Source organism: Chrysemys picta, chromosome 2 (assembly GCF_011386835.1).
Source record: "Chrysemys picta bellii isolate R12L10 chromosome 2, ASM1138683v2, whole genome shotgun sequence".
NCBI classification, from domain to species: Eukaryota; Metazoa; Chordata; order Testudines; family Emydidae; genus Chrysemys; species Chrysemys picta.
This window is the reverse complement of record NC_088792.1, coordinates 113,702,077-113,717,947: the sequence shown is the minus strand read 5'-3', so window position 1 is coordinate 113,717,947 and position 15,871 is coordinate 113,702,077. Positions and strand designations below refer to the sequence as shown.

Below are 15,871 nucleotides of genomic sequence, written 5' to 3'. Positions count from 1 at the left end.
CCAACAATTTGTGTTCTTCTGTGTGTCTGACAATTTTATTCTTTACTATTGTTTCAACTAATTTGTCCAGTACTGACGTTAGACTTACCAGTCTGTAATTGCTGGGATCACCTCTAGAGCCCTTTTTAAATATTGGCATTGCATTAGCTATCTTCCAGTCATTGAGTACAAAAGCTGATTTAAAGGACAGGTTACAAACCATAGTTAATAGTTCCACAATTTCTTCCATCTCTTCTGATCTGCTCCCCCGCCCACTCCCCAGAGGCTTTCCAAATTACATCATCCTGAGTTGCTTTTACCTGTCTGTCTGCCTCAGTTCCCTGCTGCACTGGGGTATTATGAAGATAATTAAAGATTGTGAGATGAATAGATGCTATGGTAATGGGGCAGTGTAACCACCATAGATGGATGAAGATCTGCAGCAGAGGAATCTACCCATCCAGGGGGAGATAGAGAGCAGCACATCCTCCACCACCTAGAGATCAAAGCCAGCATGGAGGGGAGGGGTGGTGTTGCTGGGGAATAAGCTGTCTGTCTGGTATGCAGGGAAAGTGGGCTGAGTGTTGTTTGATCACTTAATTTCCCACCTAAGAAGGGAGAGACAAGTTTGCTGCTTCTTCCTTCCCAAAGGAATGGGGGTAGGGAAGTAGGGCAGCAGCCAGGTGACTCTGAAGAGGGTAGTACAGACTGACTACCCAATATGCCAACCAGACCAGTGCTGTGTACAGCAATGGTTCCCCTCTCCACCTTTCTACAGATAACTTTAATCTCTTTGAGGTGGGAACCAAGATTACTGCTAGAGGATCCTTTAAGTGGACAGGGAAAAAGTGATCTTTTCTTTATTGCAGACCACTTTGGACAGCAGTCTTATCCTTCCAGCTCCCTGTGCTCTTCCCAAGCCTATTGTCTTACTTCTCTCTGTCTCCTAGTCTTACTCTTGGCTTCATCCCATCTATCAGGCTGTCCAGTAAACTTTAAATCATATCTCTTTCTTCCTCTGCCACGCACCTTCTCATCTACTTCCAATCTCTTTTTAAATCCCACATCTTTAGGAAGTCGCACCTCCTTCCTTATCATCATTCACAAACCCCAGTCCCCTCCTACTTTTGATCTGCTGTCCAATGTCTTCTCTTATTTTGATGGTAAGCTCTTTGGGGCAGGAAATATATCTCGTCTATGTTCTGTAAAGCACAGGACAAATTTACAGCACTATACATAGGTTTCAAGCAAGAGCAGCCTGTCTTTGTCATCTACAGCATGTGCCTCTTCTCTCTGTTTACTACGTAACATCACATGCCGGTGAGTTGTTCTTTATCCTAGAAGCAGAAAGAACAGAGCTGGTCTCTCTCACTCGCGTACATACACGTGCACTCTTTATCTAAAGTGAAATGTTTTTTAAAAGTCTGAGATTGACATCTACCAGAGGTTGGTTTTAAAAAGTCCTAAAAGATCCTTTACCTTTTTGAGCTCCCCATCAATGTACTGTACTTTAGGAGATTTTTCTGGACATCTGCATTGTCCAGTTAGTAACAGAAGTATCAGCGAAACAGTCGCACTAATGGGACACTGCTGGAACTTTCCACTCATCTAGACTAACTATTTAATTGTTGTTTGTAATATTTGTAATAATTTCCCATTTGAAAAGAAAGGAATATTTCAAATACCAGACACCAGTTCCATCAGAAAATGACACCTTCATAAAGGCACCCGCTGTAGTCAGTAGAACAGGAAAGCTCTTCATTAGTAGTTCCTGACAATGGGGTGGGGGTGGGAGGGGCAGATGCAAGAGAGGAAAGGCGGAAGGAAGAGAGTTTGGGGATGGAAATGCTGATTTTTGATTCATTCAGATCAGTATATTCATGGCAACTAGATACCATGGGGACAGGTGCCTTAGAAACACTGAAATACATAGTTCCAATCTCTGCAATTTCAAACATAAGTAGTGAGGGTGAATTATACAATACAGTTTGAAATAGGAGCTGAAAGGGGCGATTTGCACTCAATTTCCATTCTGCAGTCATGAAGAAGATCTGTTTATTTCTTTCCTATATGGTACTTTTTTATCTTTCCTCAAAGCTGTGACACTGAATTGGAGATCTAAAACTCATCTGTTTATGGTACAGATTACTCACAGTTCTGCATAAATGTTAGAGTTCTGGAGCAGCAAGAAACTAACATGAATGAGTATGTTTATTCTGTGAAGAGAGAAATATTTCCATACAGAAATGTTAGTTTGAGAATCAAGCTGCAAGGTGTGGTGGAGTAGGTCTGAGTGTGTGCAGATGCACGCTTTAACTGGTGAAAAATGTGATGAACGCACACAAATTGTGGAAATTTAGGCTGTGGGTTCCACAGAACACTCAGTGCAGTGTCTGTATTGCGATAGTAAACCAGCACTCTTTCACAACACACCCTTCAAACTTCTTCATGGGCGTCCAACACTTCATAGCTGACAGACTGCAAATCACATGCTCATTTAAGAAGGAGACGTATGAAACCAGCAATGAAGAGCTGCATGAATACAAAAGAACAGCTGTGACGGGTTGGATCACAGAAACCCCCTTGGGAGCTGCCACCTAATGTGCCAAGACTACCCCTGCTTCTGTTTCCCCTGCCAGCTCAGGACTCCAGCACCCTGTCTTGCTGAGCCAGCCACTCCTGTCTGGCTCTAACACAGACCCAGGGTCTGAATCACTTGTCCCAAAGCTGCAGATTTACCTGAAAACAGCTCACAGTAGTGTGCTTGTCTTTAGCACTCAGATGCCCAACTCCCAATGGGGTCTAAACCCAGATAAATCCGTTTAACCCTGCATAAAGCTTATGCAGGGCCAATTCATAAATTGTTCGCCCTCTATAACACTGATAGAGAGATATGCACAATTGTTTGCTCCCTCAGGTATTAATACATACTCTGGGTAAATTACTAAATAAAAAGTGATTTTATTAAATACAGAAAGTTGGATTTAAGTGGTTCCAAGTAGTAACAGACAGAACAAAGTAAGTCACCAAGCAAAATAAAATAAAATGCGCAAATCTATGTCTAATCAAACTAAATACAGATAATCTCACCCTCAGAGATGTTTCAGTAAATTTTTCTCAGACTGGACACCTTCCAGGCCTGGGCACAATTCTTTCCCCTGGTACAGCTCTTGTTCCAGCTCAGGTGATAGCTAGGGGATTCTTCATGATGGCTCCTCTCCTCTTTGTCTTCTCTCCCACCCCTTTATATATCTTTTGCATAAGGCGGGAACCCTTTGTCCCTCTGGGTTTCCACCCCCCCTCACTGGAAAAGCACCAGGTTAAAGATGGATTCCAGTTCAGGTGACATGATCACATGACACTGCAAGACTTCATTACTCACTTGCCAGCACACACACATACAGGAAGACTCGCAGGTAAATACAGCCATCTGCAGACAATGGGAGTCATCAAGATTCCAAACCATCCTTAATGGCCCACACTTTACATAATTACAATAGGCCCTCAGAGTTATGTTTTATATTTCTAGTTTTAGATACAAGAGTGGTACATTTATACAAATAGCATGATCACACTCAGTAGATTATAAACTTTGTAATGATACCTAACAAGAGACCTTTTGCATGAAGCATATTCCAGTTACATTATATTCACTTATCATATTTTTATAAAACCATATAGACTGCACAACGTCACACCAGCTACCGGCAACATTAAAAACCCTTACAGTTTACATGGCTCAGTGCTGAAATGGAGGGATTGATCAGAGGAGTTGTCAATATCATGAGTCACCAAGTCGTTCCTGGCCCAGCTGATGGAGGATTCTGATTGCTATGCATACCCAGTTCGGCCCAAAGCAAATCCTGATTTTCTTTAGCGTTAAATACAGACTCCTGAGCAAACTTAGAATTACCTTAACTGGGTTTTTGTCTCTTGGCTGAAAAGGTATATGTGTTCTTATCCAGTGTGCCTTCCACAACAGATGCTTATTTTCTCCATTAGTTTTCACTTCACCTCCTCTTCCCCCATAGGCAGTCCCAACTCCTTGGGGCCCATAAGTCCATGAAATTACAACAAGAGTGAATCTGATGTCTTATCTCTAACCTAGAAGAATATATTCAGATCATATGGCAGTGACTTCTTTGGGGGTTGCACATGATGCTAGAATTTGGTACAAAGAGAGTATTAAAACTTGTTCACAAGTTTATATCTATGCAATATTTTTACTGGAGATTACCTTATTCTTTTTTCTCTCCCCCTTGCCTCTAAAAAAATGTACATACCAATGATGTAGTTTTGCTCAGAGATGTGTATTGCCAGTCTATGGGCTAGGACATAATCTTAATGTAAATAACTAAGGTGTGAAGTTGACCTGTGCTAACTAGCCTTGCCTAGAACTACGGGAACATATTGCACCATTGGAGATGTATCTCAGAATTTGTTTTGATCGTATTTCATGCTACATTTTGTTCTGTTTGCTACAAATGCAAACGAAAATGGGATCCACACATTATTTAAGGTAGCAACGGAGTACAGCTGAGGTGACACTCATCAGTGGCTTTCCTAGCTATATGTTTGGTGGGCCTTTGCCTTTTCATCATGTTGTCCTTTCAGGAGTAATTAAACTGTCAATTATTTGTAAAGACTCTTCAAGGTTGCAGTGCCCAAAGAAGTTGATGTATGTGGTTTTCAAATTTTCCCCAAAGGCTGCCGCAAGGAAATATGTTGCATTACTAGCTATATGATCTGGGTTTTAAGTGCTTTATTTACTTCTGGAAATCATAATAAGGTCACAAGAGAAAATGAGTTTGGTACAGGAAAGATACTGGAGGATTTATACTCTTATGTGAAAAATAATAGGACTTGGATAAATATCTCTGGATGCCTGGAGAGTTTCCTGCCTTTTGCTAGATGGCTACTCAAACATTGTGAAATGATGAAAATTTCAAGAATATCAGTCTGTCCTCCATCATGGATTACATTTTATACCTAAGATTTGCTTGGAAATAATGCAAATTTGCTGATATCTTCTTGGTCCTCCTTGTGCATATTGCACATCCCTGCATAATTTGACAGTCTCAATTTAAGAGACCCAGAACAGGAGAATAACAGGTCCAGGCTGAAGTGCTGTGCCTTAGGGGTGTGTGTGTTTATATATTAGAGAAAGAAGTTTGTATAGGCCTCTTTGCACAATGTCTTGCTAAAGCCATTGCTGTTAGTCACCCACTTGGATGAGCAATACTTTCACTCTCAAATTCCAAGCTAAGTAAAAAGAAGCAATTGTTGTGATACTCTCAACTCCTACTCCAATGAATGTGACATCACATCAGTTATAATCGTTCATAACAATGGAATTTAAATGGTTATAATTCAAATTGGCTATATTCTGTCTGTCAAAGGAAACAGATTTGTTTAACTTTAAAAGTGAGTAGGCTGGAAATAAAGGGAGGCAGAGGTATAGAAAGATAGGGCTTCAGGGAATGTGGGATGGGGGAGCATCATTAGGTGGAATACAGTAACCATTATAAGGGAATCAGCAACTCTACTCAAAAAGGAGTGACAAAAAATGATGACAACAACTAAATGGTACAAGTATTATTTTTTATTATTTGCCATGCAATAGCACCTGGGAGCCCCAGTCATGGATCAGGATCCTGTTGTACTAGGCAGTGTACAAACACAGAACAAAAAGCTGGTTCCTACCTCAAAGAGCTGATCGTGATGCTATTCTGATCACAAAGGAAGAGTCCCACCTGCTAAAATGTCCCACCAACACTGCACCAGGGTTTTCCTTGGAGGCTTCTTTTCCCAGTGACCTTACTGCTTAGCTTATGAAATATAATGAGATCATGGTTGGGTACGTTAGCAGTGAGTTGAAAAGTATCCCAAGCGCTTCGGAGTTCCTCGGTTTCATTTCAGACCGGCAGATGTGCAGGGGGAAGCATTTTTTTTCAGTCAGAGCCATTGAGCCATTGCTATTGCTGTCCTTCTGCTTGGAGGATTCCAGCAATCTGGAAAGGGTGTTGCTCCCTCTCCCTTTTGCATAGTCAGGAACCTCCAAAAATCAGCTTTCAGAACCTTTTCTCCCCCAGTCAGCAGCCTGACTGCCTTTGAATGGGATCAGGTGCTTCAGTCAACCTTTGGGCTGATTCATGAAGTCAGAAGGGGAAAACAAGATGTTCCTTATGTGGAACTGGCATAATGCTGACTATAATGCCTCTTGTGATAAAGAGGAGACAGGAATAAGGTGGTGTAAACACAAAGGAGATTCTTTGTTTAGGAAGCTGAGCACACACATACATACAGTATAGCTGTTGTGAACAGGGATATAGGCAGTCAGACCTAGTGGTCAGAGCAGCAGTGGTCGGACCTAGTGGTCAGAACAAGAGTCAGGAACTGGAGGTCAGAGATAAAGACAGAGTTGGGAGTCAAGCCGTGAGTCAGAGTCAGGAATTGAGCCGAGGGTCAGAGCCGGAGTCAGTAGCCGGGGTGGGCGTAACAGCAGGATGTAATCAGGAACAAGACAGGCAGGGAGAAACAGGACATGAAGGCATGACTCCGGAATCAGACAAGACAGCAGAAGCCAATAAAGCAGCTAGCCGGGATTCACAACTTCCTGTGCCACCTTCTGGCTTAAAGAATGACTCTGGTTGCAAGTCTCCTCCAATTGGGACCATTGTGGGCAGTGCCTATGATGAGCTAGGGTTCATCAGCCCAGACTCCCTCCTGGTATCCGCTAGCTGCCAGGTGTTGTCTGTGGTATTAGGGCTGCCTGGGGACCCGCGGACCTGAGTTCGAGACCCACAATGTCTCGCAGTAGCTCACTGGGTCGCTTGCTTGCCTGCACTGCAGTGTCACCCTTCAGGGTCTCCTGTGCCTAAGTCCTAGTCTGAATTAGTCATAGAAAAGACTACTGACTACTGCGGTGAACCTTGTGTGCTCCTCCGGCCCCTCTCCATCACAGTCACACAGCTTGTAGGTGGATCCTCAGCCCTGCACAATAAAGAGTCCATTCAGGGGCTGTATTTGACACCTCCACAGGGGACAGTCTTCCCTTTAAAAGACAGTGGAAAAGATCACCAACATAATGAGGAAGCTCAGGTTTATGCAGACTCTGTCTGCTAGGCAAGTCCTACAGCTGCTGGGAGACATGGGCTCATTCCCAGAAAGCACTCCCAACTCCTCCTAAGAGCTTTCCTACATCAGTGGGATTCTTAGACGAGCATTAGATATTGGATTCCCACTCTCCCTCCACCTCCAGGCTGTGGTTGAGGATCATCCTTGTGCTTAGAGGAGAACCTAAAGAAGGGCACGTCATAAACCCTGGTTCAGCAGCAATGGGAGCAGTGGGTGGTCAGCATCTCTAGAAATCAGAAGCGTAGAATTTAGTGAAATTTAGGCCAATTGCTTCAGCAACTGGAGTCTAAGTTTGGTGCTTCTTAAGCTCTGGACTTCTCCCTTCAGCATCCTCATTTTGGCTCTCAATAATAGTAGCTTTTCTTGGCAATCACTTATCTGTGGAGAGCATGCAAGCTAGTGCCTCTGTCCTGTCACTTCCTTTGTCTTGTTTTTTCCCCAATGATAAAGTAACTTGTTGCCCTGTTGGCAGTTTTAGCCAAACCATTTTTCATTGAAATCAGAACATTAATTTCCTTTTTCTTTGCCCTGGGCCAGTCTCTGGTAAGGAAAGAGCCTGGCATTCTATGGATGGCATTAGGATCCATAGTGTCAAAGAGCGTGGAGTACTGGGTTCCCTATTTCTCCTAAAATCTGGCTGCAAGAAGGGCCAGGCTGTTTTCCTTTTGGTAATAATTAAATGGATCTCACTGTGTCCAAAGGAAGCGTGTGTACCAGATGGCTTGCCATACCCCACAGGCATTAAAGCTCATTTCTCTTATTAGTGTGGCTGACTTCTGGGCAGAGAGAGAATCTGCCTCAGTGGAATAAGTCTGCTGAGCAGCCACATGTCACTGCATTTCTGCCTTCATACATCATTACTATGTGGTTGTCAGAGCCTCTGAGTTTAGTAGTCCACAGGGACCTCTCTGGCTAGTTGCTGATATAAATTTCCCATCAGATATTGGGTGGTTCTAAACAAAACTCCTTTTTCAGATTATTGGGTGTCCCTGAACAGAAAGATGAATCTTGGTCATAACATTTGCATTTCTTCCAGGAGCTCCAACAATCTGGACACTCCAATGGGAATTTTACCTTGTAAATAGTGCTTGTTTCAAGTTATGGGTTAGATGCTTTCAGATGCGCTGAGGAAGTTGCTCGCTGGTTAGTGAGGGTGGTTTGCCATGTAAAAAGGAAACAAGGCCAAAAGCATTCTGTCAGCTGACTGATTTAGCTACCTGATCCTGCAAAAACAGGAGCAACCCAGTTTCCAGACTGCGGGAGCCCTTCTCAGTAATATAATTTACAGGTAGAACTTCTTTCCGGGTCTGTTCTTCTACAATACCCACTTTCAATATTTACTTTCTATCCCATAGAGCATAAAATAATAATGAAGAAGATGAAAATAATAATGAAAAAGCCCTCAATATGTAGAAAATAGTGTTTAAGAATACTCCTTTTTCCTGACCTTCCATTAAGCTGGCTCCATGTTCCAGTGTAGATCCATGCTGGAGAGGTAGCAATGGCCTTGGGATTAAGGCTTCATCTGCACTTGGAGCTAGAGCTGTGATTCCTAGCTTGTGCGTGTATTCTTGTGCTAGCTCTCATCGAGCTAAACATAGTATTGTAGCCATGATAGCATGGGCAGCATGAGCAATGTCATGGACTAGCCGCCACGGGTCAATACACAGGGGGTCTGGGCAGGTTTGAACTCGTGCCAGCTAGCCCAGGCCTCTGCTTACTGATACTACCCTACTATTTTTAGCATACTAGCTCACTGAGAGCAAGTATGAGTATGTCTACACAAGCTGTGAATCACACCCTTAGCTCCAAGTGTAGATGTCATCTTACTGTCACAGGATTGGGGGAAACCATTATTAGCCAGTAATATTCTGGATCCCTCCCACAGCTGGCTAAAGGTGACACTCATCTCATATTGCTGAAGTAGATGGAATTCTAATAATTTCATTTGCCGTTATAATTGCTGACTTTTGTAATCTTCCTATGCTCCATTCTCAGTAATAGTAGAAAACTCTGTTTTCTATTATTATGTTCAAGTGCGTCTTAAAATTCAGGTCACTCCCCATTTTCAATTTGGTAATTTTAATATTGGAATAAAGTAAAATTTGTGATTTTTAAAGAGTTGGTTTGTCAAATAGTAAGAAACTAGCTAATTATCATTTCACAATGCACATGATTAAGATATTATCATTTGGACAGAAGAGACTGTGTTAAGTCTCTGACAGCTGCATTCATATTTTCAACATTCAGAAATACTGCAGTTTTACGTGAAGCATCACCACCTGCCATAAATATTAAAGAGCAAAGTACTAACTTCTGAAACCCACCTACATTAACTGTGATTCATTTTTCCCCCTCATTCCCTAAAGAAAAACATTTTAAGGCAGAGCTCGATTGTGAATATATAGACCTTAAACACAACCTCACGACAGGTTGTAGTTTGAAAAAAAACCTAAACATTTGAAAGTCAGAAATTTAAGAATTAATTTTGCTATGTCCCATACCCACCCCAATTGTGAACCACACATGTAGTGTAGATATTTTTCTTTAGAAATCTATAATTAACCTATAAAACTGATTGGAAATACTTAGAGTGCTCCAAGTATAAAAAAACATATCTACATGTTAAGTGTTGTTGTTTTTAATAAACAATAAAAAATTAATACAATAGGTAATATATTGTATGCACTAACTCCTCTCTATCCTTTAAATACAGTAGGTAAAGTCATTGACCCTCTAGTCTACTATAGATATGGAGATACTCTAGTGTTTGTAGACAGTATTAGTAGAGTGGATGGGGACCAGGTACAATATTGCGCTGGTGATATGTGGATATTGGAGTCTTGGATCTACATTGACGAGTAATAAACGGCTAAGTCAAATTAGTTGCTGTGTTGCTTTGTCTGGCAATTTCATTTAAGCAATATTACGTCTATACATAGTTGTTTTTCCAGCATTTGTAAACAAAGTATACAAGAGAGACAGGTTTTGGCTTGTAGGGGAATGGTGGATTGGAGAGCTTTTTGTGGATTTTATGTAGAGACTAATTGTTTGTAGAGGTATTACTTTTTCTATTCATTTGTCAGTGTCTGAAGAATTGAGATTTGGCGTGGTGATTCTAATTAGGCTGTGGATATGCAGGTGGAAATAATCTGCACATAGTTTAGTTTTGGGGAGGGGTTAAATAGAAGAAAAAGGGGTATGTTTGGTTTCAATGGTTCCACTACCTATGCTCAAATATTTTATGGAATATACATTTATATCTGTGTTTTTCCAAAAAGATCATCTTCCCACAATACTATTCTACTGTGCCCTGTATTCGGCAGCTGATCAACTTTTAAATGAATCTCAACAGAAGTAAATGGAAAACAAAACAATTTGTAGAAATAGTTATATAGTAAATATATTGTACTATAACATGCTATAAATCTATACCATACTATAAAACTATAACTATGTACCATAAATATATTGACATTATACTAAACTATGTCTCTTTCCTTTAGCAGGTGGGGAAAGAAGAGACACCATTTGTAAATACCAGTAAGGCCTCCAGTCTGCAGGACCCTAATGTAAGGTCTGTTACTTCTTGTTTGTAGGGAAAACATCAAATAAATACATTACGTAGTACAACATTTTCAAAACGCTGCCTACAGAATGTATGCCAAAATCCATATATACATATGTCAATTACTGCGTGAAGTCTGGCAAGCAGCAACCTGATTATACAATATATATTTTTTTCAAACTACAGCCTGTAGTGAGATTGTGTTTAAACTGTGTGTCTAAGTATAGACAGTCTTCAAAATCTCACCTTCAAAATTCAGGCAGGAGAAAGACTTGGAAAGATTTGTGTAGATCATTTCAGTTTTGCAAAGAGGTAAAAAATATGTGTAAGAAGCATAACCTTTAAGTCGAGTTTACTAAAACTCAGAGTATCTTTAAAATATAATCTCTGTTTTCTGTATTTTGAATCTGATTTCCACTCTGATGCAACTTATCGGACCACTGCTGTTTCTAAATTAATGAAATCTTCAGCTGCTGCTGCTACTGTTGTTATAATATTTGTATTATTGCAGTAGCGGCTAGGAACCTCAGTCACGGACCAGGACCCCGTTGTGCTAGGTATTGCACAAACACAGCCCTTGTTTGCTGTTCATGTTTCTTTCTGTTTCCTGGAAGTATTTTAACAGTGGAAAAGGGAGCATTTGTTTTAATGCACAGAAAATGTGTTTCTTTGGATTTCTTGATCTGCAGGAAGGGCTGGTTTGGATTGCATTTTTGTTGCACTGGAAGCTGATTCTTCTCATAGGAATTTTCCTTTTTCAGATAGCCATTTAAAAAAGTGTCATATTTTAATGTTTTGTTTGAATCCCAGAGAATACATTCTTAATATAACAGGTTTTGGGTTATTTTTAAAAAAAGAGGACTTTACTGTGTGGGATACACCTCTACCACAATATAACGCTGTCCTTGGGAGCCAAAAAATCTTACCACATTATAGGTGAAACTGCGTTATATTGAACTTGCTTTGATCCGCCCAGCCCCCCCGCCCCGGAGCGCTGCTTTACCGTGTTATATCCAAATTCATGTTATATCGGGTCGTGTTCTATCGGGGTAGAGGTGTATTTGGAAGCATGCTGCCTTTACATGAATGGTAGTAAGATCGTTTTATTCATCATCAGTGTCAGAAGGTTCGCTCTCAGAGCAGTTTCAGACCGGAATAAATTGATGTACAGTATAGTCCTCAAGCAGGCTGTCAAACAGCTAATTGTGGTAGCTTGTTGAGCTTGTTGGTTACTTCATTACAGAATTATCTAACCTTTTCACCTGGAAGAATGAACATATTATTTCAAAAAGCTCATGGGTCCCCAATCAATAGTTCTATTTCCCTAGGCTCAGGCAGAACTAGTTGAGCACCTGTCCTGCTCTCTCTTGGGCTCTCTCAGTCTGGCAGGATTGCAGGTGATGAATCAAGCAGAGGTATTCTTTTCTCCCTTTCCTCTCCCCTCCCTTGCGGTGCAACATGATGCCCACAGGAGGAGCTGCTGAGCAGATACAATAAGAAAGGGACAGCAACTGGTCAAAGCACTCCCTGCTCACACCAGAGCTGCTCCTGGCACTGATGGGGACCTGGTAACCCCACCTCCTCTCAGTATTAATGAGACTGATTCAAACACTCAACTACATAAATCAGAGGGCAAGACATATTCATAGTCAAACATGTTTTCTTAACAAAGTCACCCTCAACAGCTACAGTTCAGAGCCTAGTGGGCCACAGGTTTGGACACAACTGCGTTATTCTAATTAATTTGGACATTATTGGGGATACAAATAAAGTATCCCACTTACTGCCCTTCTCTGCTTCCCTCTGTAACTGTGCTCTGTTCCCTCCATTTCTGTAACACGTTTTTCACCACTGTTTTCCTTTCATCTGAATATACAGTACCACAATACACGCCCTTTACCACGTCAGTGCCACTGAGGAAATTGTGCCAGCAGAATATTTTACTTAGTGTTGCTGGGTCTCTTGTGACATTTTGCTGTTTTTCTTGAAGCCTCAGCTTCTGGCGTCATGTGAAAGCTGAGATTCTCATGTAATTAAAAAAAAAGTAAGTTACCAGCCCCCGTGGCTGCGAAGAAAAGCTTGAAAACGTGACCCCTAAATGCTCAAACAATGAAGGCAGATAAAAAGAACCCAACATTTATTATCTTAAAGTCTCATGACTTTTTGGAGCCTGAGTCGTCATGTTTGAATGCCTGGGCCTGGCAATACTGCACATACCAGATCAGGCTATTTGGATATATAAGGTTTTTAATTGACAGCTGAATCGATTTTTCAAACTAAAACTCCTTCGGAACCACTTTGTACTTGTAAAATGCACATTTGGACCCAGACAATACCCCATTCCACAGGAAAGCCATGGGGCAGGAAGTTTTGGGAGAGGAATTGTTTCTGGGGAATCCCCTGGCGCAGATCCCTCATATCAACCCAATGGAGGGGTTGCCCTCTGTAGAAAAGTTTGCAGGGCTAGCCCTCAAATCTGTCAGATTTCCAGGGATTAGCACAGATCCTTTGTGGGGCGGGGGTAGGTAGGAAGGTAGGGTCCTTGGAATCGCATTAACAGGGAACCCCTAGCCACAGTGGTGCCTTGCTCTATTATTTTTTGCAGAGGTTCTTGGTGGAGCCAGAGAGTGGGAGGACTCACATCCCCTGTCCCCACCCCCAGCTCATGCCCATGCTGCTCAATCTTCATCCCTCTCATATGGATCCTAGACCTGCTGACAGGCTTCCATGAGGTCAGGAAGGTGGGGTAGAAGAAGGTAGACCCCTGGCAGGGGAGGGTTGTGCCTTAGGGGCATCTGATTTCCCTCCCTCCACAACACACTTTCCATGCAATCAGAAAAGGGGACCACATGCAAAGGGCTCCCTTCAAGTACAGTTTGGGGTGGACAGGGACCAACTTGGCCGTGCCATGGTGTGACTGAGTAAACATGGAACCCCCAAACGCCATTTTAAGTCACTTTTAAGAGTAGAACTACACATTGAGTACTCAAAGCCGATTCACCTCAGTTATGTAGTAATGACCATTCCAATTCTTTAAATCAATGACTACACTACAGACCAAATATCATATAAGTAATTTCCAAATAACCACAAGTTTGGCATAAACATAAAACTGAGAATAATATCAAAATATAATTTAAAGCTAACCTGCCGAGGAAAAAATGGGGTGGGGCTGGAGGGGTGTTTTCTGTTTGATGTTAACCTGTATTTTAATTTCATTTCCTTTCACTGCTTCTTTCTGATGTATGGCTTGAAAGGTTTTTTGTTTTGGTTTGATTTTGAGGGCTGGGGGTCTCCTTTTCTCCTGTTATATTTTTAGCATGGTTTGGCGGGTCAAACTGCCGTAGAACCTGGTTCAGACATGACTAGTTTAAATCCAAACTTAAGCTTAGTTATTAAATTCAGTTCTTAGGCCTATCTAGTGGGGATTTATTCTGGAAATTTCTGTATGGTAGTTCAGAAAAATCTGAATATTTTGTTACTTAAAAAACAAACTATATACATGTTTATAAAAGCTCTTTATGAAATACGTGAGTTTTGCAAACTCCTTGAGAATAGGAATCCTGAGTAGGAGATTACAGTTATTTACTGCCCATTACTGATCCTGGGCTTTCTTTTCCTGCTCTCCCTAAGGTAGCTAAGGAGGGAACTAGTTAATCAACACTCTGTAAGTGTCCATGTTGTTTTTATTACATCCACTGCCTCTTTCTACTATTGATCAACAGATGTTGCAGACATGCCTGTGGGATCTGGCAAGGTGGATGGGATTGATTTTCTATGGCTCTATTTTTCCTTTTCTGGGAGGTCAGCAGGAGGTTGGTGTGGAATAATTGTTCATCCACCCAACGGACCCTCTCATCTCAAGACTGAAAAGAATTCCACTCAGGCAACATACGTCTGGCTATTATGAGACACAGTGAGAGGGTTTGGGCTATGGTGCCATCTGTATACTCAGGACATTCAACTCTGCATTTCATTTTCATCAGATCCAGATGGTGCCTCTTTCTTGTTTACCTACCCAAGGCATTGACCCAGATTAGAATGAGTTCGCTGATGCTCTGTCTGGATAGAACAGAGGTGATGTGGCTTAGTGGGATGAATCCACTAAAACAATTTACTTGGACTGTGGCTATATTCAATATATTGGTAGGTTCATAGAATCATAGAATATCAGGGTTGGAAGGGACCTCAAGAGGTCATCTAGTCCAACCCCCTGCTCAAAGCAGGACCAATTCCCAGCTAAATCATCCCAGCCAGGTTGTAGGTGTAAATAGCAAATAACAGAAATAACTGGCAGTAATGGGGAATTTTAACTACAGATCTGTTGGAAAAGTAATAAGGCAAAACACAGAATTTCTGGTACATTCTTGGAATGTATTGGGGACAATGTCTTTTTTTCAGAAAGTGGAGGAAATAACCAGGGGCGCAGCCATTTTAGACCTGAGTCTGGCCAACATGGAAGAATTGGTTGCAAATCTCAAGGTGGAAGGCAATTTGGGAGAAAGTAATCCTGAAATGAAAGATGTCATGATCTAAGGCAGGGATTGGCAACGTTCGGCACGCGGCTCACCAGGGTAAGCACCCTAGCGGGCCAGGCCAGTTTATTTACCTGCTGACACAGCAGGTTTGGCTGATCGCGGCCCCCAGTGGCCACAGTTCGCCGTCCCGGGCCAATGGGGGCGGCAGGAAGCCGCGGCCAGCACATCCCTCAGCCCGCGCCGCTTCCCGCTGCCCCCATTGGCCTGGGACGGCGAACCGCGGTGAGTGGGGGCCGCGATTGGCCGAACCTGCCACGTCAGCAGGTAATTAAACTGGCCCGGTCCGCTAGGGTGCTTACCCTGGCGAGCCGCGTGCCAAACGTTGCCGACCCCTGATCTAAGGAAAGGAAGGAGTGAAAGCAGCAGAATAAGGACAATGGGCTTCAAAAAAGCAGACTTGGACAAACGCAGAGAATGGGTTGGTAAGATCCCATGGAAAGAAAATCTAAGGGAAAAAAGAGTTCTTGAGACCTAGCAGTTTCTCAAGGAGACAATATTAAACATACAATTGCCAACTATTCTGATGTGAATAAAAGATAGAAAGAGCCATATTAGCCTCGTACTATTCTATCAGGAGCTGTTTAATGGCCTGAAAATCAAAACAGAATCTTACAAAAAGTGGAAATGTGGGCAAATTGCTAAGGAGGAG

General features: G+C 42.0%; 1 protein-coding gene across 3 annotated transcripts in view; it reads left to right on the top strand.

The window, feature by feature from the left end:
• The window catches only part of EPB41L4B (erythrocyte membrane protein band 4.1 like 4B), a 263,311-nt gene that overhangs the window by 183,056 nt on the left and 64,384 nt on the right, over positions 1-15,871 (top strand). For 2 of the 3 annotated variants that reach the window (XM_065584005.1, XM_065584006.1), the window contains exon 19: positions 10,626-10,693. In XM_065584005.1, the coding sequence (XP_065440077.1) occupies positions 10,626-10,693 (68 nt within the window). Of the gene's footprint in view, positions 1-10,622; positions 10,694-15,871 lie in introns of all 3 variants that reach the window. The other variant, XM_065584004.1, reaches the window with a different exon arrangement.